This window comes from Sylvia atricapilla, chromosome 3, assembly GCF_009819655.1.
Source record: "Sylvia atricapilla isolate bSylAtr1 chromosome 3, bSylAtr1.pri, whole genome shotgun sequence".
NCBI lineage: Eukaryota > Metazoa > Chordata > Aves > Passeriformes > Sylviidae > Sylvia > Sylvia atricapilla.
The window spans coordinates 13982673-14007138 of NC_089142.1; the positions used below are offsets into that span (position 1 = coordinate 13982673).

General features: G+C 39.5%; 1 protein-coding gene across 3 annotated transcripts in view; it reads left to right on the plus strand.

Moving 5' to 3' along the window:
- Window positions 1-835: 835 nt before the first annotated feature.
- The window catches only part of ROCK2 (Rho associated coiled-coil containing protein kinase 2), a 113727-nt gene continuing 90096 nt past the window's right edge, over window positions 836-24466 (plus strand). Inside the window, exon 1 of one of the 3 annotated variants that reach the window (XM_066314792.1) lies at window positions 836-1021. In XM_066314792.1, coding sequence (XP_066170889.1) covers window positions 872-1021 — 150 coding nt within the window. In that variant the 5' untranslated portion in view covers window positions 836-871. The remainder of the gene's footprint in view (window positions 1022-24466) is intronic. The other 2 variants (XM_066314793.1, XM_066314795.1) reach the window with 2 other exon arrangements.

The window sequence follows — 24466 nt, forward strand, 5'->3', positions numbered from 1 at the left end:
CCATCCCTGACGTGGCTGGATGGAGCTCTGAGCGATCCGGCCGAGTGAAAGGTGTCACTGCCTATGGCAGCGGGCTTGGAATTAGATGATATTTAAGGTCCTTTCCAACCGAAACCATTCCACGAATCTCTGATTCGTGCCGTGAGCACTGCTGCTCTATCTGAAACGCTGCTCGCCCACCTTCTTTCGCTTTTCTCCTGTGTGCTTGACGCCACGGGGGCAGGGTGAGGTCTCATGTGCCAAAACGCACACAGCTCCGTCTCCGAGCGCTGCCCCGCCGAGGCCGCGCACGGCCCGCCGAGCCCAGGCTCCGGCCGGGCGCCGAACAATGCGCCGCTGGCAGCGGGGCCTTGTGGGTAGGGGAGGCGGCTGCGCGGGGCCGGGCAGCGGGAGGCCGGCCCGGCCGCGGTGGGCGGAACGCGGAGAGAGCGGCGAGGGAAAGCGAGGCCGGCGGGGATCGCGGCTCCCGCCCCTGCAGCCGGCGAGCGCTGCAGAAGGAGCCGCGCTCTGGGCCCAGCCCCGCGGCAGCCTCTCCCCTTTCGTTCCCCGCCTCCCCCCGCCCTCGGAGAGATGTCCCGGCGGAGCGGGCAGTGAGGCGGCGGCCGCCGAGGGACGCTCTGAGCGGGGAGAGGCGGGGGCACGGCGGGAAGCGCTCCGTCCCTCCCTTCGAGCTCTCTCCCCTCCCTCTCCCCGCGCCCGGGCGGAACAGCGGCCGTTTTCCCTCGCCCTTCATGCCCGGGCGGCGGCCACCGGCGGCGCTGCCCTCCGCTCCCGCCTCGCCGCCCCCGCCCTTCCCGGGCTCGCCGCCGCGCTAGGCCCGCCGGCGGCCGCGCAGTGCCCTCCGCGGGCCCGGCTCTAGGCGGCCCGGAGGATGAGCCAGCAGCCGGCGGCGAAGATGTCGGCGGCTCCCCTGGCGGCCGAGGCGCTGGAGCCGGCGGCGGGGATGCTCGAGGGCCGCCAGAGGAAGCTGGAGTCCATGATCCGCGACCCGCGCTCCCCGGTCAACGTGGAGAGCCTGCTGGTGAGGGGCGGCCGCGCCCGGGGGGAGCGCTTGGCGGGGGAACAAAGGGAGCGCTGCCCTCGCCTCAGGCGGGCGGGAGGGAACGGGAAGGAAGGAAAGAGCTCCCGCGTCCTGAAAGTGCTTTCCTGGGGGAGGACGGAGGATCGTCTCCACGCCCCCGGCCGGGCCACCGGCAGCGGGGAGGTGGCAGGAGCGGCCCTCGCCCCCAGGACTGTGTTGGGCGAGGGGACGGGAACGGCGCTGTGAGAGGAGAGCGAGCGCTCCCCGATTAGCTAGATCTTATTTGGGGGAAAGTGAGAAACGTCCCTGGCGAGGTCTGATCCGGGGAGAGGGAAGCGCCTTGTTTTCCCTCCCAGCATCGTTCACACCGTTCGCTTTCGCGCCTCGTAATCACGGCGTGTCCGTCCCCAAAGTACCTGCCTTTGTGTGCGCTGCCGGGCACCCATCGCTCACCTCCCGTGAAACGTCCCCTGCTGAAGCTGAGGTTGCTGTGTGATGTGGAAATAATTCAGGAAAAGGGGACACGCCTAAGGGAGAAATGTAACTGAGGGGTCCAGTAGGGTCACATTTATTTTTCATTGGGGCAAATTGTTTCGTCTGTGTCCTGTTTCAAATAGCATTTTTCCGCGTGAGAGTATGAAATACAGTTTGCTTTAGTGAGAAATCTATGCCCTCGGGAAGAAGTGTGAAAGGGGTTAGATTTCCCCGTTTAACCGTCTGAACTCTAGAAAGGCGGCCAGGAGACAGATTATTATCATTGCTATTACTGTTGTTATCATTATTAGTATTATAATTATTAGTATTTTAACTGAACATTAGGGTCTTCAGATCTTATATTTCCAGTCTGCCCCAAAATTTTCAATGTGTCCCAGTTATGAGGAACAGAAAAAGGGGGAATAAATCCCAGTCCTTCCAAGAGTTGCCCAAGGCACTTACACTGTGTCTTTTTTTGTGCTTTCAAATGACTCAGTTCTGTTTGGCCAAAAATACAGGAACTGAGTGAACAGAATGTATGCCTGTGCTGTGTGGAGAATATAGGAATTTCCTATAACATCTGAAAAATGTTCTTCCCGAGGCTGTGGTGCTGTGTTACTCCTCAGATGTTCAGGGGCATAATGACAGCCATAGTCAATGGAGGGGAGTGGGAAACTGGCCTACATATCTGACTGGATTCAGATAAGTTTTTGCCTAGGCCAAAGCAAAGAGAGCTGCATCTGGGCTTCGCTCCCAGCATTTTCACTTTGGTATTTTGCTAGGAAAACTTTGACCTGTGGCCAAAAGAGAACAGTTAAAAATAGTACAGTCGTTCTGAAAAATGCATCAGGTTAATACTTAACCCCAGTAGACTTTTTCACACTCTGCTTTTATACTCAACAACATGATTCTTTTATTCTCTCACCTCCCATGCCTTGGACATAGTTTGAATACATTAAAATATGTTTATAGATTTCTGAAGAGAAATCCTAGCTACAAAATTGAGACTGGGCTGCTTAGAGCTTGATTTTTTTGTTTGTTTGTTTTATATGCTAGCAATGCAGACTACTTCAGGTAATACACTGAGAAAGCAAACCATGGGAGAGTGTTAGCTGGATTGTAAATGAAATGTTTTTACAGTAAAGGTCATCACTGTTCTCTGCACTCTGTAAGTATTGTTTAAAAAACTAGCAGCAAGTAAAATATAATGCAAATCAATCAAATTTCCTAGCTTGTGCGGTCTACATATCCATGTATGAAATAATGAACTATTTATTATTCTTATTTAGGAAATTTGCAACAGATTTCCTGTAAAAGCGCTTTCTTTTGGTCTCTGGTATTGCTTTATGCAGTTTGACATTAATTTTGCATTGGTGTGCTGCTAAATAGTCTGAGTATGAAAACATCATATTCATATTGAAAAATTTACTTGTTTACTAAACAGCTCACTTTCAGTGTAAATTATCAAAAGTGGAAATGTGTTTTCAGTTAAAAGAAATACAGCAACATGAACTGAGAGTCAGGGAAAGCATCTTAAAAAGACTAGCTGGGATGCCACTACTTCATCCTCCAAAAATAACAGAACCAAAACTAAAAATGTGGAATGGAATTCAAAATGGAATTCATTTCCTTACAGTGTAAAAAGTCATAAACAGCTGCTATTCTGTATTTTGTGTGCATGCTTTATTTTTGGGAAGCCGTAAAAAGCGAAAAAGTAGCTGTTAATCTATAACACATGGTGTAAATTTGAAAGATGTGAGAAGCTGAGGTAATAAGCTCTCTTTCTCTAGATAGCAATTCCACTGTCATCAAGAGATATTTTATTCAGTGGCTCTGCATGAAGAGAGTTTCTTTGCGTACCTTCCTGACCACAGGATGGCTGACCACATCCATCTGTTTCTTCAGCAGGAGAACCTATGAAGCCAAATACATTGATTGATTATGTTCCTCCCTTCCCCCTTCAGGGCCCATTAGATTTTCTAATGGGATTCCTGCTATCTTGTGTGCCTTAACACTTTTTATTAATGCCTGTGTTGAGCGTAATTATTTGTGTTTGATTAAAGCGTATCTTCAAAAAAGACCTTTACATTCTCAATTCAGAGGCATTACAAGATGGAGAACTCCCTATTTAGTTTCTTCTCACAGGCAGTTATGGAGGCAAAATAGAACATCCCAGAAAACAATCAACCAACCAAAAATGTGTGGCATGGTTACTACTACCCTTTTTCTGCTAAATAAAAAGAAATCATGGAGGATCTTCTACTCATTAGCATAGATAGATGCACAGCCAGCACTTGGTGGGGTTTGTCTGGTTTTGGTCTGATAAAGAGATGAAAAAGGAATGCTAGAGCTGTGTACTGGGTGCTGTGATAGGTGTCAGCAAAGGCATCCACAAAGGGAAGTGGTTATTACAACCTCACTGAGGCCTTGGCTGAGTGCTCCTTCTCTCATTGTATCTTGTTGAAAGCCTGTTGTTAGGTTGCCTATGTTAAGATAAATAATTTTGCTGTTGTCACAGCTCTCTGTGGTACAGTGTTACTCTTTTTGGGCATGTAACAGTGGCTATGAAAACCTGTTTCCTGTATTACATTTAGATCATACAGATTACTTTGTAAAGCTACCATATTTTTATTTTTTATTTTTATTTTATTTTTTATTATCTTTTCTGCCAGTTGTGTCATCCACTAATTTAATGAAGTGACGTTTTTATGTGTACTGCATGTACACATGGATGATAGCACTTAATGGCATTTGACCTTTGGTGATCCATAAGAAACCCTTCTATAAATACATTCCTACCGAATAGTTCCGAGTTGACAGCTAAATTTAAGGAGAGCTTAACTGTGCTTTAGTACATTTAGGCATTTATGATTTTGCATATAAGCTACAGTATGAAGTGAGTTATTTTTGATGGTATTTGTTGCACATTATGTAGGGGTGCGTTGGCAAGTGTCATCGGCTCTTGTTTTAGAGCAGATAGGTCACTGTAGGCTGTGTGAAACTACTCCAGACCTCCGCTTCCTTGCCCTGTGTAATTGTATCACTTCAGCACATGCTGAACTCAAGTCTTGGGTTGTGGGGTGGTGATAAACAGCTCTGGTAAATCTGACTATCCTCTTCCAGCAGTGCTTCACCTGGGCTGGAGCTGCTCGAGTGCAGTTGTCCAGAGAAAGACGCTGGTGTTTGCCCTTGGACTCACTCATTCAGTGCAAACCTCAGTATTTTAGTCTTCAACTTGAAGTTTGACATTACACTGGAGGTGTAAAAAGTTTGAGTATATTCTCAGTCTGAGTCAATATGAGTCTGTTCTGCTATGGTTGTGTCAGCTTTTGAAAGAAGGAGCTCTTAAAACTGTTAATTAGGCAGTGCAGCAGTGAAATTGTGAGCACAGCACTGGGCTGTGTTGGAATGCAAGCATGGTCGACTGAGAAAAGGAGAGATGATTAGCAGGAGAGTGCTCAAGTGTCTCAGAATACACATGCCTTAAAACCAAAAAAACCCAAACCCACAAAACAAAACTGAACTAATTTGACATTTATTTCTTTTATTATTAAATAAAGCTGACAGGTAAACTGTGTATTTACACTAGTTTGAACATGAATAGATGTTCATCTGCATGGATCGTTGCCATCAAGACCCTGGAATTTTACTCTTAATGAGAAATGGGTTGCAGATACAGCTGTGACTCCCATGCTCAATAGGTGCATCTGTCCATAAAGATCTCATCAACTGAATAGATGCCAACCTTGTACCAAGAGTGTTAATTGAGCAGATCACTAGGCTGAGCTCTGTTAATTCAGGGTCTCCAGGTCATCATGGCTGATACAGGCTATCCCTTTGCAGGATTTTAGCCTTAGGAATTTTCTAAATATTTAATATTTAATATGAAAGTTTTTTTTTCACTTTCCTGAATGCATTGCCACACATAATTTTGAATCAGCAAGAAAAATCTGTTGTGTTAATTTGAGCCAGCAAGTACAGGGAAGAGATGCAAATGTTACATTAGCAGGATCTGATCTAAAATTCATTGCCTACTAAGTAATTGGAAGACCAGATGATTCTCTGTTCTTGAAGAAATAGCCTTTTCTTGTTTGTTATATTTCCTGTGCTGTTATTTCTGTCTTAGTTTCTAACTCCTTTCTATGAATGTTCTATTTTTGATCTGTAATTTTAGAGCATCTACTGCAGAGTTAAAAATTATGATCCTTAAGGAAACAGAATTGTCTTTTGTTCATTGTTCCCTTCTGATGGATCTATATATAGCAGTATAGTTAGCTGGAAAAAGATAGTTCTATTTTTCTGACAGTTTTATGTGTTTTTATATTCTCTCTTATTTTACACTAGGATTAAAGTGTTTGATTTCTGTTTTGAGAAAGCAAAAAGAACTTTTTGCTCAGCTTCAGGTCTTTATACTGCCACAAGAGATGCATGCAGATTCTGTGTGTGTGTATTCACAATAGGCATGTTCACTCCCTGTATTTCATCGCTGTTGATCAGATTGCAGAGTGTGTCATTAGTATCCTTTAATTGTTCAATCTTTGTAACAAGAGAAATATGAATATTCCTACACTATCAAATTAGCAGAGTTTTCTTCTGCTTTATATGTGCAGGAATAAAAATTCAGGAACTGATCACTTTTCCAAATATTAGTAGTCTCAGTTTCAGTTGGAATGTGTGCAAATGCTCATTAGAACCTGTTTTTTAAAGTACATTTTCAGTTCTAACTAATGGCAGAGCACTGCCAAAGCATTTGGCTCTTTGTCTAGTAATGCAATCCATAACAAAAGCTGCCTAATTTAAAAAGAAAGAAAAGTGCTACCTCAGTAGCCAGTCTCCACAGCAATCAGCTGATGATTTCTTGCCAGTGTTTGATCTACAAAATATGACTGGAATTGTGTCATTGTCACAGAGGAGCTGACTTTGGATTTTAAAGATGAAAGTGATTGAAATTTGGTAGTAGAGTTTTACATAATGAAAGATATAAAACAATTAAATATGTGTATTTTTATAACTCGTAAGCATGGTGAGTTTTCGGGGGAAGAATGCTATATTGTGTCCAAGGTTTCTTCTCAACTGTTACACTGAAATGCAGTGAACGTTTCTGGTAACAAATGTATTTAAAATACGTTTTTCTTGGTACATCCCCCTTAGTTAAGAACAAGAATACAATGTTTATATTGGCAGACTTGGCTAGTAATAAACTTATTTTAATGAGCGGCTCGCAATGTAAACACGAGGTTGAATGTAGCTCAGTTCCCCAGCCGTACCTACTGTGTGCGTGGAGCTCCTGCACAGGCGGTGCCCGGGGAGCGCCCCGTGCCCGGCCACTCCCGCTGCCCGAGGGCAGGTCCAGCATCGCCTGCGTCCTGCACTGGCAGCATTAAGTTCATTGCCTGCTGACAGACTTGTAACGCTGTATGTTGAAACCAGGGATTTGCCCCCTAATGCGCAGAGGGGTTGGAATATTTGGAAGATCGTGATTTTGTGAATTTTGTCCAGTTTTCACTATGCTGGATAGTCTCAGGCTGCAACAGGCACTGTAGGGACTTAGCTTTTTCTCTGTGTTTGTCTGCTACTGTTACAGCTGTTGAGACAAGTTGTTTTTGTTTTTGTTTTGTCTGTGAAGTCTTATGGAGTTTTGTTGTTGGATGGACACAGATTTCTTCACTGTCATGTGAAACATGCCTCCTGTTCAGTCTCTGCTTCTTTTGTTCTAGGGTGCAGAAGGTGATAGATGTGAGAAGAAAAACAATCTGGGTGTCACATACAGTGGGGTTTTGATTATTCTTGTCTTCCATAATTTTAGGAATGACTTACCTAAGTCAAATCTTTTGCAAAAAGTAACCAACCACGTTTTGTGTTTTCTGTGTGCCCAGATGGAGACTAATGAGTTATGATGTTAGTGTTCGGCATTGTTACTTTAATTCTATAGTCATTTCATCATTCACTTTTGGGGGGGATAGTGTTGTTCAGATGGTACAATTAAAAAAAAATGGTGTTCAGGAGGGTCTGAACCCTAATGCACTCCTATCATTTTATGGCTTCAGACAAATCTTTTTCCAATGATATGAAATGGAGATGATGAAGCTTTATTTTTAAGATGCAGAGGTGAATCATTTAATATTTAGAATAGGCTTATGTGATTAAAAAAATATGATCACAAGTAAGCTATGCCCAAGCATTTAATTCTGAACTTTGAGGGTTCAGGTAATCAAGTGATTGTTCTATTACCTTTTGGCTGTTCTAAATCATGGGTACTGATTTTATTAGTCTATATTTAAAGTAGAGAATTACAGGATCCTACATAAAGCAAGATTAAGTTTGGATGACTCATCCAAACACAAGAATTTTCTTGTGCATTTCTTCAGGAGGAAATGAAGAGGAGGTCACATACAGGCATGAAAGTAGGCTTGAATGACTATGAAAGTAGAAAAGTTAGGCTTTAGCAAATACTCCTATATTTTAATCTCAAAACAAATAATGTTCACTGTTGCTGTCACCAAATAAATAAATAACTAGAAGAAAAAATGCCTGAGTTTCACACTTTCTTCCAAATGCTATTTAAAGTTTAACTAAAATCTTGATTACCACTTAAAGGCTGTAACGCATTATTGTTCTTTGTCCGTGTCACTGCTGTTACAGGTAGCTGTCCAAAGTCTATAGCTTAATTGTTGATTAAATATCAAACACAGTTCTCTCAAAATGGAGAGAACATAGATTTACCCTAGTATGGAATATATAGAGAGAAAGATCTTCAGGTGTTCTTTGGAAACTTCTTTTGGTTGAATGAGCTCTGAATTTGGAAATCTGCTTGTGTTTGTTGCTACTGTACAACTTGATTGACCCTCTTTGTTTTTCTTCTCTTTGAAATGAAGAGTGCTGCATTGATAAATTCACTGTGTATATGCATACTTTCGAAGAGATTATGCTCTAGAAACAATAATAGCACAGGTTTTGGCTGAGGTGTATACAAACATTTGGCTTGCCCGTGCTATGAAAATGTTCTATTTCATACAGAAAATAGTTTTAAACTGGTTTTCCTTGTGGTTTATGAAACAGGTTTGTTCTAGTCTCTGGTTTCAGTTTAGTGCTGATTATGTTAAGTGCAAGATTAGGGAGACAAGCCTTGTCATTTGTTGGATGTTTAGGACACAGATTTTTATTTGTAAATGACTTTCAGTGCCATCTGCTATATAGGGAAAGCTATACTATGATAGGCTTTTAGAATGTGCAGCTAAACTCATTGGAAACAAGCTGCCGTAAATAGATAAAAGATCTTGTGGGGTTACTTAATTTTGGTTGCACCCCTTCTTGCACAATTTTATAACTATGCTTGACTTCTGAATTAAGGTATTTTTGTGGAATTTAAACTTTTGTGATAAAATAGACATGAAGTCTCTCAATTTAGGAATAGAATAGAACTTCTAATAGTTCAGGAAAATGGAGAAGAGCAGGAAATAATACCACATTGGAAGCTGTTGTTTTAGTGAGTAATGAAAACCTTTCCAATGCCAAAGGGGTATGCATGCACAATCTGTTTCTTTTAGGGAACATCTCAGGACCTCCTCCTCCAACAGTAAAATTAGCCCACTTAGGCATTAAGCCATAATTTTTATTTCTTGGCCTGTTCAATTTAATGACCTCTTTAGGGTGTATAAACCTGGATTATAAAATATCTCCCCCCCGTATTATTTTATGTTCTTTTATATGAAAAGTGACTGAGAACAACTGCTTGAATTACTCATCTGGCAAGGATTATTATTCTATTGCAGCTGCTGCTATTAATTTAAACATTATTCTATGTTAATTTTTTTTCTCTGTGAGCACAAAATAATGATTCTGTTAAATTTAAGACTTGTATCCATGCTGGTATTGCAAGCACTTGAACTGAGCTATAGATCTGATAGGAAAAGCTGAAATAGCTGCACTTTAAAAAAAAAAAAAAAGTCCCATTACTAAATTGTTAAGTTTTGTAAAGCCATTTTTAAAATTGCTTTTAAGTTCACTTTTCAGTATTAATTTAATTTTATGTAATACACTTCTTTTTTATTGTATTTTTAAGTTATTTTCCTTATTCCCCACTCATCATCTTCCCAGAACTGAAGGATTTATCTGGACTCTGCAAGTGTGGCATTATTGCGAGTGAGGGTGGGAAGCAGCAGAACTCTGTTGTCAGAATTCTGCTGGTAAAACCTAAATGTAACAGCAAATGAGGCGGCCTGAACATTGTTCTATATGCATGTAGTGTTCTGTGTCAGGAATATTTTAAGTTTGTATTAAAAGAGAAATAATAAATACACTAGTATAAGCTACATCTCTTGAAAAAATATTATGTTGGCAATTCCTTTTAATCATAGACATCTAGGTAGCTCTCTGTTTTAAAAATGATTTCTGCTAGGATTATGAAGAAAACCTCTAAATATGGACACTGATGAAGAATGGTTCATGTGCGTAGAAGCCTGAAACAGTAGCACCATGAGGTGTGAATCATTTCATCTATTTTAATGGTTGGCTGCCTCTGAAGAAAGGCAATGTAAGTGTCAAAATAAACTATTTCAGTGCTCTCATTTTTTAGAAGAAATACCAGTATTTGTTCCCACATGTGCCTTGCAGTGTTTCTCAAGTGCCAGAAATGCCAGATGTCCCCTCTCTACCTGTGAAAACATCTTTGGCAAATTTTGACGGATACAAAGTGGTAAATATAACTTTAAAAATTTTGTAAGGTATGACGTTGTTAGTGACTTAAGAAGCTCCTGGCTTTATTTTATATAACTCTACTGCAGGGCTTCACTGAATTCGAAAATCAGAGACAGCACTGAGCCAAATTGCAGAGCTTATTTTATGTTTTCTGCATAGAATGGACTGTTTTGTTTGTGCCATATTGCTAAAAGAGTGTTTGGTATAGGTTAGGTAAAAGTACATATGGTGATATGGTATTCATGTTTTGAAATCACGGTCTAAATTTATGAGGGAAGATGTGTCTTACAGACAGATGGGAATTAATAAAATTGCAGTATACTTGCAATACAAATTCTTTTTTGTTAAATCAAAACCGAGTGAATGTACACTGAAGTTATTTCTATTTATCAGTGTTTTACATCAAATGGATACTGAATACCATGGAGGACAGGAATGTTTTGCCTTTTTGGAGAGTGCAGGAAGCATGACTGAAGACAAGTCTTACACACATTTTATTCCAAGGTAGAACTTTTTAGTTCTATTTTGATTTCAAGCTTATTTTCTAGAGTTTATCAGAAGAGGCTGCCATGTAGTTGGATTCCTTTCTTGGCACATGGGAATCGTTCTCAGGTTTATACACAGACTAAATTTCTGAACTGTGGAATTTGTATTGGTTTTACTGCCATCATGCCTTGATTTTTTTCTCATGTGTGAAATCTTACCACTGGTGGATCAGTTGTCCTCTAAAATGGAAGTTGGAGAGAAACAAATGTGTTTGAAACTGTAATATCATAGGATCACTGATGCTGAAAGCACATAAGGATTGTGAGAGAAGCATGACATTGTTATCTTCTTTGTGTTTGATTGCATGTAAAAAAGTAATGAAAAAGTCGTTATTGTGGTAAAATGTCACCATCATCTCCAAGTTTGTATCTAATAACTCAGACTGTGTCAGGGTTCTCCCCTGTAGCTGGTGTGGTATTGTCCTGGCCATAGTGGGAAGTTCCTTGCCCAAGGTTGTCCAAAAACATCACTGTGGTTACAGTGAGGGGACAGGAGGCCTCACACAGATGTTCAAGTGCTGCTGTAGTTTCACAGAAAGATTCACAGAATACCCTTTCAGCTCAGAATATTTTTGTGTATCCTTCTGTGAATCTGTGATTTAAATCAAAACCAGCTGAATAATCAGCAATTTACACTTAAAATGAACCTTGCCACTGCTCAGAGTGAATGATGGCCACATCTGTAGCAGCAAGTGAAACAAGAGCAGCACCAATTATCTCATGTTGTTCCTGGGTTATTTCTGAAAATGCTGGTCTTTGAGTAAATGAACATCCCCATTCAATAATCAATTTTTGTATGTCTGAACTTCCTTTGACAGTGAGATATATGTAGCTAGTTGTATGCACAATTTCCATGTAGGGTAATAAGGAATGACAAGAAGTTCAAATCATTCAGAGGCCAAATTTTGTCTAGAATGGCCTGAAACACCAAGGTCATGCTCTTACCTACTCAACGTGCAGTAAAGCTGTTAAACTGTTTTTTGTTGATGCAAGGACTTTGTATCCCCAGATTTAAATTATGCTTTAGTAGAGAGTTAGTAGTGATCTCTGCTTGCTGTTAGGTAGTGCCACACTGTTGTGGCTGTCCTGTTTCTGGTTAGGTCATGCTTGTGTGCATATATTCATATAAGATGTGTGCAGAAATACTCTTAGAAGAGACCAATGTGAATTTTTTTTTTCTTCCCCACAGTCTTTAGCCAAGTGCATATACTTCTTCTGACCTTAATGGTCTTGATGCATGAGTTTTTTCTTCAAATGCAAAAAATGTGATTCCTTGAGGAAGCAGCTAATGCAGGTGGCTCTTATGGGGATTAATCTGCTGTTATTTGTCTGCAGGAAAACTGTTTTCCACTTATAAAACCATGAGGAATTTGAAATCTATTTTCCATTTTGCTTTGCTTTCTCAAGTAATTTAGGATATTCACTTAGCCCTGAATTTCTTGTCATATTTTTGTTAAACAGTGGGGGTTTTTGTTCATTCTTTGTATTCCAAAGATATATTTGCTCAAAAAAAGGAAAATTATTATGGTGGGATAAACACATGCTAAATAAACTGAAAAATATTCTTCTCTTTTAAAATCTCTGTTTTGCTACCATAATCTCAGCTGATATTTTTAATATCAGTTTGTAAACAAATTTTGTTAGAGTTTTAATTTAACTGTCTTTGCCTATCTTCTGTTAAATGACAAGGTGAAAAGGCAGGATTTCATTGCCTGCATATATGAAATAAACCACTACCTTGCAGAGCTATTATCAATTGGAAAGAATCTTTTATATCTGGTTCAGATTTTACAGTGCCCAGGAGCCTTTGCTTGTACTAATTTTACCTTGAAAAGGGTGAGAAGTAGTCCTACCATTCTGAACATACAAGGTACTTCATTGTCAGATTGAGACCAAACTTCCTGAGGATGTGGGTTCCTTTGTGAAGATCTCTGTCAGCCATAGACAAAGATGTTTGAATGCTCATGGGGATGAGGAAAGCCTAAAAATGCTGTAGGGTGCTGTATCTGTTTCTGAATTCTAAGAAGCAGAAAGCAATGAGATTTTGCAGACACAAACTCAGTAAACAGGTGAGTGCTGTGCTTGGGTCAGATAACTGTGGTCTGTAATGTGGATGCAAATGCAGCAGTAACTAAGACAAGCTTAAATATTCTCAGGTAGTCTATAATGCTCTCAAGGAAGGTACAACAGAGACAGTGGCGCTTTTATTTTGGAAAAGGTGGGAACAGCAGAGAACAGATGTGTTCTCAGATATATGCGGCAACTTATGTTTTCTGCCTTAAGATTAGCACATTTAGAAGAGGAACAAACATGGTCTATTCTTCTGGTGGTCTGGATAATTGGAATAAGGTTTTCTGGATTATTCTTTAATAGTCTAGATTTTGCTTTTTAAATATGTGTATTTTTGTATTTGTTTAAGAGCTTCCATCATTAAGGGTAGTACCAATCTAATTTTTATATATTTAACAAAAATACATCTGTCTTGGAAGAATTTGTAAATGAACCAGTAAAATTGTGCAGTGTTAGGTGAAGATACCAAACAACTTTTAATATTAGAACAAGAAATCTTCAGAAATCTGACAAACAGAGAAGTTTTTCAGTATGAGAAACAGCCTCAGTGATCTCAGAAACTTTTTAATCCCTGTCTTTCTCCTTTAGTAGTTATATCCATTTAAAAACAAATGGCTAACACAAATAGTTTCACTATCAGTTAATGCAGTAGCTCCACCTGCTTCCCTGAGGCACCACCTTGGTGGTGACACAATATTTGTGCTGGTGTGTTGTGAATTGCCTTGAGTACCGAACCTGGATTAAAACTAGCCTGAATCATTTTCTCAGCTAAGCCTGGCATATTTACAGAACGATTACCAGCCATATTAATTTTAACAAGGACAAGTGCTGGATTCTGTACCTGGGATGGAGCAACCTCAGTTGTGTGTATAGACTGGGGAATGAAACACGAGAGAGCAGTGCCATGGAAAGGGACCTTGGAGGTCCCGGCTGATGGCAAGTTGGACATGAGCCAGCAGTGCCCTGGCAGCCAGGAGGGACAACCCTGTCCTGGGGACGTCAGGCCCAGCATGGCCAGCCAGGCAAGGAGGGGATTGTCCTGCTCTGCACTGGGCAGCCTCGCCTCCAGTGCTGGGGGCAGTTTTGGGTGCCACAGTATAAGAAGGGCATTAAACTATTAAATGTGTCCAAAGAAGGGCAACAAAGGTTGTGAAGGGCCCTAAGGGGAGGCTGTATGAGGAGTGTCTGAGGTCATTTGGTCTGATCAGCCTGAGGAGGAGGAGACTGAGGGGAGACCTCAGTGCAGTTACAACTTCTTTGTGAGGGGAAGACAGACACTGATCTTTTCACTCTCAAGGCAGTGAAAGGACTTGAGGAAACAGTATGAAAGCTGTTTCGGGGGGGTTTAGGTTGGATATTAAGAGGGTGTTTTTCATCCAGAGGGTGGTTGGGCACTGGAACAGGCTCCCCAGGGAAGCAGCACTGGCCTGACAGAACTCAAGGAGCATTTAAACAATCCTCTCAGGCACATGATGAGTTTTTTAGGTAGTCCTGTGCAGGGCATAAAGTTGGACTCAGTGATCCTTGTGGGTCCCTTCCAACTCAGCATAGTCCATGAGTCTATGAACTATCACAATAACATAAACTCCAAACAACCCACAATCCTGAACCTCTCCAAAGCAAACTAAAAAATCCACAGCATATCTCCTTCCTTCAAAGGGCTGGGTTCCAAGTGGATGATGTGTTTATTGATTAAAATATGCAGCCTACTTTTTCCAAACGCAGGCCATCATCTGCTTGTCCTACCACAGTGTTGGTAATGAAACTTTGAAGAGAATGTGGGGCTAAGAAAGAAATTTTGTGTACTGCTCTGCAAGTACTGTAGCTTCTTTCAGATTTCAGAGAACTTCAGTTCAGCTACAATATGCTAATATAAACTTAGGAGAAAAGAGAATGAGAATAAAAGAATGAAATAAATTCCACTATCACAATCAGGGGTAATATCACACTGTCTTACTAGTCTGTGTACAGAGAAAATTGTAGAAACTGGAAAGGGCTTCTTTTTAAAAAAACTACTGAAAAGTCAATTCCTATTAGTACTTCCCTGTGTTTGATTTAAGTAATTTGAATGGATTTTTTGTGCTTTAGTCTATTGCTTTAATCTGTTCTTTTAGAAAAAAGCAGGAATCTGTGAGTAAACATGCTTGTTTTAAAGATAAATACTGGCTCATATTTTCTTCTGGAAACAGTAGAATCCATCAACATAAAAAATGCCAAAATGACTAATTTCAGTTGTTAGCTGCCAGTGATTAACTAAAAGTTGTTCTTAGTGCCATGTTATTATTGCTCTATCTCCAATATGTGGGTTCTGTTACACCGACACAAAGCAGACTGATACCATTGCAGCCTGCTTTGATACCTGACTGAATTAAATTATATAAATAGTAATTTGACCTTACACTTATGCAGTTTTCTGTTTTTATACTCTTACATGAGGGCAAACCCATCAACTGCATCAGTCGTGTTACCATTGAGACAAAGGTCGTTCTAAAAAAAAAAAGGTATTTCAACCAGTGTCTAAACATCCTCACTGTAAAGAATTTCTCCTTGTGTCCATTATAAATCTACCATCTTTGAATTTAAAAATGTTACCTCTTGTAACATTTTTAACAGACGCTGCTGGAAGGTGTCAGTCTTTCCAATGAGCCCCCTTTAAGTATTAAAAGGTCATGATAAGGTCTCCCTGAAGCCTCTTCTCCAGGCTGAACAAAACTGATCCTCTCAGTCTTTCCTCATGGGAGAAGTGCTCCATCCCTCTGGTCATTTTGGTGCCCTTCCTCTGAACTCGCTCCAACAGGTCCGTGTTCTTGTGCTGAGGACCTCAGAGCTGATGCAGCCCTGCAGGTGGGGTCTTACCAGAGCAGAGCAGAGGAGCAGAATCCCCTCGCTCACCTGCTGCCCACACTGCTTTGGATGCAGCCCAGGACATGTTTGGCTTTCTGGGCTGCAAGGACACACAGCTGGGTCATGTCCAGCCTTTCATCCACAGCACCCCCAAGTCCTTCTACTCTCAATTCTTTCATCCTCCAACCTGTCTGGATTGCCCCTGCCCATGTCCTTGACTTGGCACTTGGCCTTGTTGAACTTTATAATGTTCACATGAAGAAGCAGGCCAGTAGTTTACTGCAGTAACTGGAATTAGTATCAATTTTTTTGCCTCAGAATGTTAAAAAACTATGTCAAATACAGTTTATGGAGAGAATAGCCACTTGTGGTGTCACCACAGTCAGTTTTACATTCAATTTGTTTCTGATTTGTAGCCTGATATTAAGTAATTCAGAGATGTTTTGGTAACAAAACAGATTGAGGGTTGTAAAAAAAAAAAAAAAATTTCACCATTAGAGTGCAGGAACCATGACAGGACGAATTTCTGTAGATACTGGATTTCCTGGTCAGATAAGCTAAAGGCAATTTTCTTTCTGAGAAGTGGGGGTCCCAGGGAATAGCGCTGGCCAATTACTTTCATACAATTTCTTTTTGACAACACTAATGTCAAAAATCAAATACAGCTAATCAAGAATCTGTATTGTTATACTTGTTCAGATGTTGTCAAAACATGAATATATCATTCCTTAACCAAAAAAAAAAAAAAAAATATATATATATAAATTTCTACGTCACAGTGTGAAGATTCTTCTCCTGTTTGAATTCTTTCCTCCTAGATAAACAGATTAGTTAGCCAGACATGAATTTTTAAAATTATTACTCAACAAGTCATGAAAGTCAAATGGATCCTAGAGAGATGGATTCCTGGAAGTCTTTTGAAAGACACTTTAGGGTAGGGGGAATGTTTTTCAGAAATATTATTAGAGTGCAATTTTGCAAGCCTTTACATGCGTGTTTAGCTTAAAACATTTTAGTAAATACAATTAAGTGGGTAGGACTACTTACAGGCCCAGAATTAGACATAAGGTTGTTTCAGTCCACAGGGCTGTGGATTGGGTGGTTGTTGCCAGGACTATGTAATTTTTCCTTGTCATCCCTTTGATATGTAAGATACTTGTTGTACCCACTTCATTCTAATCTCTCTTCTCATCTTAGAGCAACATGGAGCCATTTCAGCTGAGGCTAACAAACGAAGTCTATTTCCTAATAAAAATACACTCTGTTTAAGTGGATTCCTGACATCTAAGAGCTGATGTTTGAATGTGTATTCTGTTAGCATGTAGTTCTGTTAGCTTAGTCATTACTGCTTTGAAGCCAAACAGTTTACTTTAAGTGAAATTTAGTAGTGCATTCAGTAATACATTCAACTAATTTCTGTGGAATTCTGCCCTTTCTTTCTCAGGTATTTCATTGTGTTGTTGGATTGAGTTTTGTATGCTTTATGGAGGAATAATTGGAGGAAGAGGAAAGGGCAGATGTCCTGGCTCGATGTCCCGGCTCCAAGTGATGATTTTATTTTATTTTTTTTAGACTCCAGATGTCTTTTTCTGTTACTAGAATATCCAGGTGAAACTTGGAGCATAACTGGAATATTTGCAACTGTGCCACTGTGATGAAAATTGCAGAATTAAAATTACTGATTTATCATATCATTAAATATGAACAGGTTGATAGAACCTTTTTATTATTTTTCTAAAAGACAGTGTCTGAAAAACATTGAATGTTTTCCATGGTGCTGTCAGTTTTCTTTGAGATAGTTGATTGGAGTCTACAATGTTTCTTGTTGCGTATATGTATATATGTGTGTGTGTGTGTATATGTGTCTGTAATTGGAAGACAATATTTCTTTACTGAAAGTGAGTTTTGGCCAGGGATTTGTTTCATGTGCTTTACTTGAGTAGTTATAAAAATATGTTACTCTTAATTTCTGCTATGATTATCTAAATGCTTATTTTCTGAGTTTTTGACCATTTTGACAAACATGAATATGTAACACTGCAAATAATAAGTATTTTTCAATATTTTTAGTGAGGAAATATATATACTACCTGTCTTTTCTTTCCCTTTAGCATTTCAGTAAGTTTAATCAGGTAATATTGGCTGACAGATGTTTTCTCATGTTTATCTCATTTTGCCAAGTGGTTAATGAAATTCACTTTGATTTTATACACACTTTACTTATTTTGGTAGAAGATGCACTACTTTTACTAGGCTAGTCTTTGAAAAGCAGTTTTGACCCAAACTGTCAAAAAATAACCAACTATCATCTTTTTCTACCCTTTTTCTCCAAATGCACACAGGTCATCTCAAAAAGAATAAATATGTATCAGAAGTTTGGGGTAAATTGTATTTCCTAAGCACTACTTTGTTAGTAATTGTGGTAACTGCTAACCTATTTACTCTTCATAAGAGAAACTTTCTGCAACAAACCTCAAATGTCGTTGAAAGAACACACTTCACTGTCATGAAATGCATTTAAAAAATTAGTTTGATATAAGTGAAGAAAGCTGCAGTCTGTCTTAGACCTGTGACACTGGCTCCCTCCAGATCTGCAAGCTCTCTGTGTTTAGAGTCTGGGGAGTTGCACTGACTTTTCTGTAAATTGTTATGCCATTTTCCTGAGCTGTGGTATTTGGAGACAAAATGTAGCATCTGACTAGGAAAGAGGCAGCTTGTGCTGGAAAAGATGGTGAGCTTTTCTGTGATCCTTAATTCTGTGGAATTTCATTGCCTAATTTTGGATCAGTCTCTCAAAATCTTAGGCTTTCAAAGAGGGATGATAAAGCTCATCTCTGTTTTGCAAATCTTCTTTGCTCAAGAGGAATGTAATTATACACCACAGGCTTCATGTGAGAGAATTCACTGGTGTGGTGACACTGTAAGGGCCAGTTGATGTGTGTTCCTCAAGGAATGCTAAGATGGATTTGCAAAGTCTAAATCTACTACAGGAGCCAAAGGCAAATGTTTTGCGATTGCTGGTCTGGCTGTGGAGTAGCACTGCAGTGTTTGGTACAGCAGGACTAGGCTCCAGAAATCATGTCCATAAAACTGTATGGCAGCACTCCAGCAAGATTTAAGATAAGTTGAATAAGTAAGGCTTATCTGCAGTATGGGATAGGAAGTTGAGAAGGAAAAACGTTGTTCAGATTTTTGCAGGGTGTTTTTTTTTCAAGAGTAGGGAGGAAAGAGATTTTCAAATTGACAGTGCGGATACATGAAACTCGGGATAAACATTCTTTCAAACTACTTGATATAAATCCAAACAACACTTTTATGAGCGAGGTCATGACCATTGTCTTAAATAGAATGAGAAAGGAAAATTACTTGAAGAGGTGAAGTGATGTTACTGTTTCTCTGTAGAGGACACTAGTTTGCGATTAATCTTTTCCCAAAATACGTCCTTAGTGATACAGCTCTGTGTGTTTACGGCTGGAGGGGACCCTTCTGCATTATGTCAATGTTTGTCTTAGAAATGGTCTTTTACCTTTCCACTCTCTTGAAATTTACAGCTCTATTTCCTAAGCAAAAGAAGGTACTATTTGCATATGTGAAGAGTTTTTTATGTAGTTACATAAATATTCACTGTTTTGACATTATGACTTTCTTTTTATGTTTGGCAGGAAGTGAAAAAATGAACTTACTAAATTACTCTAAAATATGTAGGGAGTGTTTTGTTCTTGAGACATCTGTCTGTCCATTTGGATGTGAACCATAACTCAGTGAAATTAGCAGAAACGGAAAACATTTTGTGTGGATGAACTCATTGCTGTTGATAGTATGCTTAGCATATCTTTCTTATAGAATTATGGAAGTATTTTCTATTCTGATTAGACTAATTAGTATGCTAAGAAACCATTCTAAAGATTTGTTACAGCTTCTTTTCAAATGATGTTATATTGGTAGAATAAAAAAAGCAAGTTCTTTATAACTTTTTGTTGGTTTTTTGTGCTTTTCCCTCCTCTCTGTTTTTCAGGTTTGAATGAAATGACATTTTCTCAGGAGTAATTCCCCATACATGGGACTGATCTGCCTCTGTTGCTGTATTCTTTCTGCTGCTTTCTCACTGATTATTTTACTTCTCTGACCCTGCAGTGAGTAGGTTTAAGGAGCTAAACAGCCAAAAATGAAAACAGCAGAAGACCTGTCCAGTTTAGATCCTTAAACTGGCTTGCTCAGGGTGAAAAAAACATAACTGCTGAGGCAAAGGAGGGGTGGGGATTTTTGTTTAGGTGATAGGTAGACTGGTTTAGACTGTCCTGGAACTTCATCCTCAGACCTTGAACAGATCACTTCTGTATGCAAACATAGGCTGCTTGACTGGTTAATCTGCAGTTCTGAAAATTACTGTGGGTTGCTGTAATTTATTTACTCATTGTTAGGTGCCTGCAACACACAGCTTTGGAAGCAAATGTTAGTATTAACCTGCTTTCGAAGTTTGTTTTGAGAAGAGTTGGGTGGAGTAAGTTCTTGAGACATCCATCCTGACTGCTGTGGTTATCACCAATAGCAAAGGCTCGAGCTTTCAATTTCTCTGTGGTTTTTATTCAACTGCTTCTTAATAGGATCAACAATGTAATGGCTGTCTTTTGCAGTCTGGGGCAAATGAAAAGAAACAAGCTTCAAAAGGTTCTTTCACACTTGTCCTTGATACAGCATGTATATTCAAATGCCATATAATGGTAATTATTTTATATAAAAATTACCAGTATTGGTCACTCTTAATGAAAAGTACAAGCTGTTCAGTAATTCCATCTCAAATCCCTTCCCATAGAGCTATTTTTGATCGCCTTTCTTCAGTGAATTGAAACAGAGCAATTACCAACATGTTTTACAGTTTCAACATTTCAACACTTGTTATTTGTGGAAGTCCTTCAGGCTTTGTTAGCAAATGTAGCAAAAGATGTAGTAAATAACTACTTCATCATGTATTCCAGTGGTCATTCACTACAACTAGGCTTTTTCTCATTCTACCTTTAAGGCAATCCTGCTTTAATGATTTTGACTCAGATATGTTTAGGCATGGGTTTCAGACTTATTAACTTTACTTTTCAAAAGTGTAATTATAAAATACTTCTATACATCTGTGTAGTTAGTGTTTGCAGTACCTGTGACAATTTGTTTTGTGTAAGCCAGATATTTTGAGATGTTGAGACATGGAGGTAGGTGATGTAGGCGGCATAGAGTTTATTTATAAATGTAGTAGGTGCATTATTTTTAATGTCATGGAAGGAATGTATTAATGCTCTCATTTACAAAACCTTTTAATGAAGGGCTTAATTGTCTGAAAGTTATTGTAAAAGTGATGAAATGACATCACAGAGCTAAAGCTAAAAGATTGGACAGATTTCTGTGTTAAGCTATAAACTGCATTCCAAGAAATTACATAAAATAAATACTATGAATGTAAAGTTCCAGCTTCATAGGGCCACCCAGGTACTCTGTTGATGAAACCCCAGTGGTTCTTGCAGTGGTGTGTGCCTCCTTATGGCACAGTGCCAGGCTAGACCCTCTTCTGCTCCCCAGTCAAGTTTTTGAAGTGCTGTTAAATAGTATTTCTATCAAACATTTGATAATTTACTGACAGCATTTTTCAGTTATCTTGTCTACTTCTGTCAGATTCCACCATGCAGTCATGCTCACTCAAAAACTCTCTTTGCAGCATATGGAAGTTAAATGTTTATAACAGAGTTACAACCTAAATTGTGCAGTAAATGTAATACTTTTACAGAAAATGTTGGCATAGTATCATTTCATACAACACATCTACAAAACTTCTTTCTAAATGGTTACTGATAGTAGTTATTTGGAATTTCTCTGCTTTGGTAAGTTGGTGGAGTGCCATTGTTTAGCTGTGAAGTAGAACTGGAGTATTGTTTTTTGCCATTGAGCAGACTGAAAACCAACAAACCTTCAGAGAGCAATGTCAAGAAGGCACTAAGGTCAGAGAAAAACTCCTGGTGTCCTCCTAAGGCCTGTAGGTGCATCTAAAGGAAAAATAGTCAGCTGAACTGTTGTAATCTAAAGAGAAGAATTCTGAAAAATATTATTTAAAAGCTTGACTTTGTTGGAAAAGGTCTGTAATATTGAAAAGTTTGTGGTGTTTTCAATCTGAAGGTTTGAAAAAGTTTTTTACTGTGTGATCCGATGAGAAAAACAGCAGGCATTTTTGCAGATCTCTTCACATGTAATGAAGAAAAATATATTCATTGTATCAAAATATGACATGGCAACCTGGACTGTGTAGATGAGTTTAAATAGCTGTAGATGTGCTGGCTGAGTAAGACATTGCAACTCTGACGAACAGCTACAACTGTGGTCAAACATCTCATATTCAGAGCAGTTAATGACAAGTCATGAAAATAATGCAAGATCAATTTTGAGAAAATGAAATTTTGTCTGGGAATCCAGCTGCTATGGAGCTATAGCAAGGAAAGAAACTCAAAGAAGAAAAGATCAGGAGATAAGAGGAACACAGGAGCATGGCTTTGTTAAAAATCTACTTCTAACATTGTATTACTGGCTCAGCTAAAGCACCACTTTTTAAAAAGCCTTAAAATCAAAGTAAGACAGTTCTGCTGACTTCAATTGAAACAAAATGGATCTTGACTGAAGTGCTGTATTGCAGCACGAAGAAGTAAGAAGCTTTTATCCTTCCTCCTTATTTCTGTAGCATAAAGACTTGATGCAGCTTGGTTTTCAAGTGGAAGTTGTGAAAGCTCTTACTTCGTTTTCCTGCCTGCTATGCAGAATGGCTTACGTCTGCATTTGTGGGGACAGTACTTCATGTTCCTCTGAGCTGCCCAAAAAATCACTGCATAAATTTCCATTGATCTTGGGTCTTCTGTCATGCTTTAAAATGTGCATTCTATCCATTTCTGTACAGGGAAAGACCTAGATCTTTTAGTGAAACATGACACGTCAGCAGGAAGGTTGTGCAGCTGGAAGGCCACTGTGTCTCAGGGCTTTTGGAGGGGTGGATGGAGGTCTCTGTATGCATCCTCTTTTTTGACTTTGTGAGAAAATTTAAAAGGAAAGAGTTGGTTTACTAAGATCATGACTGGTTGGAAGAATGTGCATAATTACAGCATGCCATAGTTATGCAGTCAGTCAGAAAGAGTTTTAATAGAGCATCATGATTTATTTTGTCACAGCTACACTGAGTGTTGCTTTAGTGTTTTCTATTGTAAATGTCATTGTTTGGATAAATTGCAAGTCTTAAGGTTGTTAAAAATTCATGCTTTTCACAGAAATGTTCACATGGTAGCTCATGCAGATGGTTCTGTGTTATGTACCACCTTAAATTTGAGGCTGATCAGGAAATTAAATAACTTCCCGTCTAATCGTGTACTTACTAGGGGATAGTATTTGAGCAGCTGTTCCTAGGGGTGGGCAGGTGCACTATTCTGCTTTCGTTCAGCTACTTCCTGTGGTGAGTGGGAGATTATAAAAATGAATTAAAGTATGATGATAATTTCTTAAACATTTTAGAAGATGAAAATGTCATATTGTAAACTGTGCACATACAATCTTAATTGAGATAACTGAGGGGGTTGAAATCAATATATAGCAAAGCATGGTTGCAAATTTATATATGGCTTCAGAATATTGGAGACTTTTGGAAATGTCAGCTCAGAATGATTTCTACATACTTATTGGTAATATTCCCATAGTAGATTTTTTCCTAACACTCTTTTTAAATACAGAAGATCTAAAATTGTGCTTGCAAGGGGTTTCATATATAAAATATTTCTGCTTGACAAAGGCAATGAGTTAATATTTTAATTAGCATTCTTATTAATTGAATATCATAACTGTAAACGTAAAATTGATCTGCAAAACAGTACATCATAGCAAAAACCCTGATTTCTGGTAAACTACATTTTGGTAAAGAAGGGTAATGTTTGTACAGCTAGAATGGAGTTCCATATCTGAGATAAGGATAAGGCTGTTGCTCTGAGGGCAGCAATGGTTTTCATGTGGAAGAACAGTCTCCTAGTTTAGAAAATGTCTGTGGTGCTGTCTTGGGGATGTGAGTTTTTTCTTCCCTTTTATAATTTTGATGCAAAGAGAAGTTGCCATAATGTAGCAGGGAAGAGCCAGCAAACACTGGTAGGGAAGCAGCTCTGAAGGCTTCTTGGCATAGAGGGGGAGTTCTGGTTCTTATTCGTGAGTATGTAAAGTGACTTAAAGCCCCTGCTCCTGAGCATAGCTGTAAGTGAGGAGGACAGCACCAGAGTGGCTGTGTCCTGCCCTGGCCACTATTGCTGCTCTGCCCTCAGCAATGCACTGTGGGCTGCAGGGGCAGGGTGCCTGGGAAAAGGGATGGTAAAGGCAGCATTTATATTAAACTGATCCTATTTCCCAACAAAGCATGTTAATTGTTTAGCTGAGTGCTGTGTTTGCAGAATGGATGAGATGTGAGCTGTGACATTGAAAATTCATGAGTGAAAATTCATAAGCAGGAAGAGGAAGGAACTGCATCACTAATCTGGTGTTGTTGAGCACCAGAAATCTCCACCTAGAATTGTGTCAAATTGCAATGGGAAGCGCAAGTAAGTGTTGTTGAGATCATCCACCTTTTGGTTTGCAGTGTGGGATTAAGGTTGAGTTGGGCTCTGGGCATGGTCTTCGCTGCTGGTATTGATCAGAAACAGCCATAGCCATAAATTACAGCTCTATAGTCTGCATGAGGCTCAGCCACTGCTTTGAGTATCTGCACAGGGAAGACTTTATTGGCTTGTTGTAGAGTATCTTTCTCTGAGAACTCAGGGCA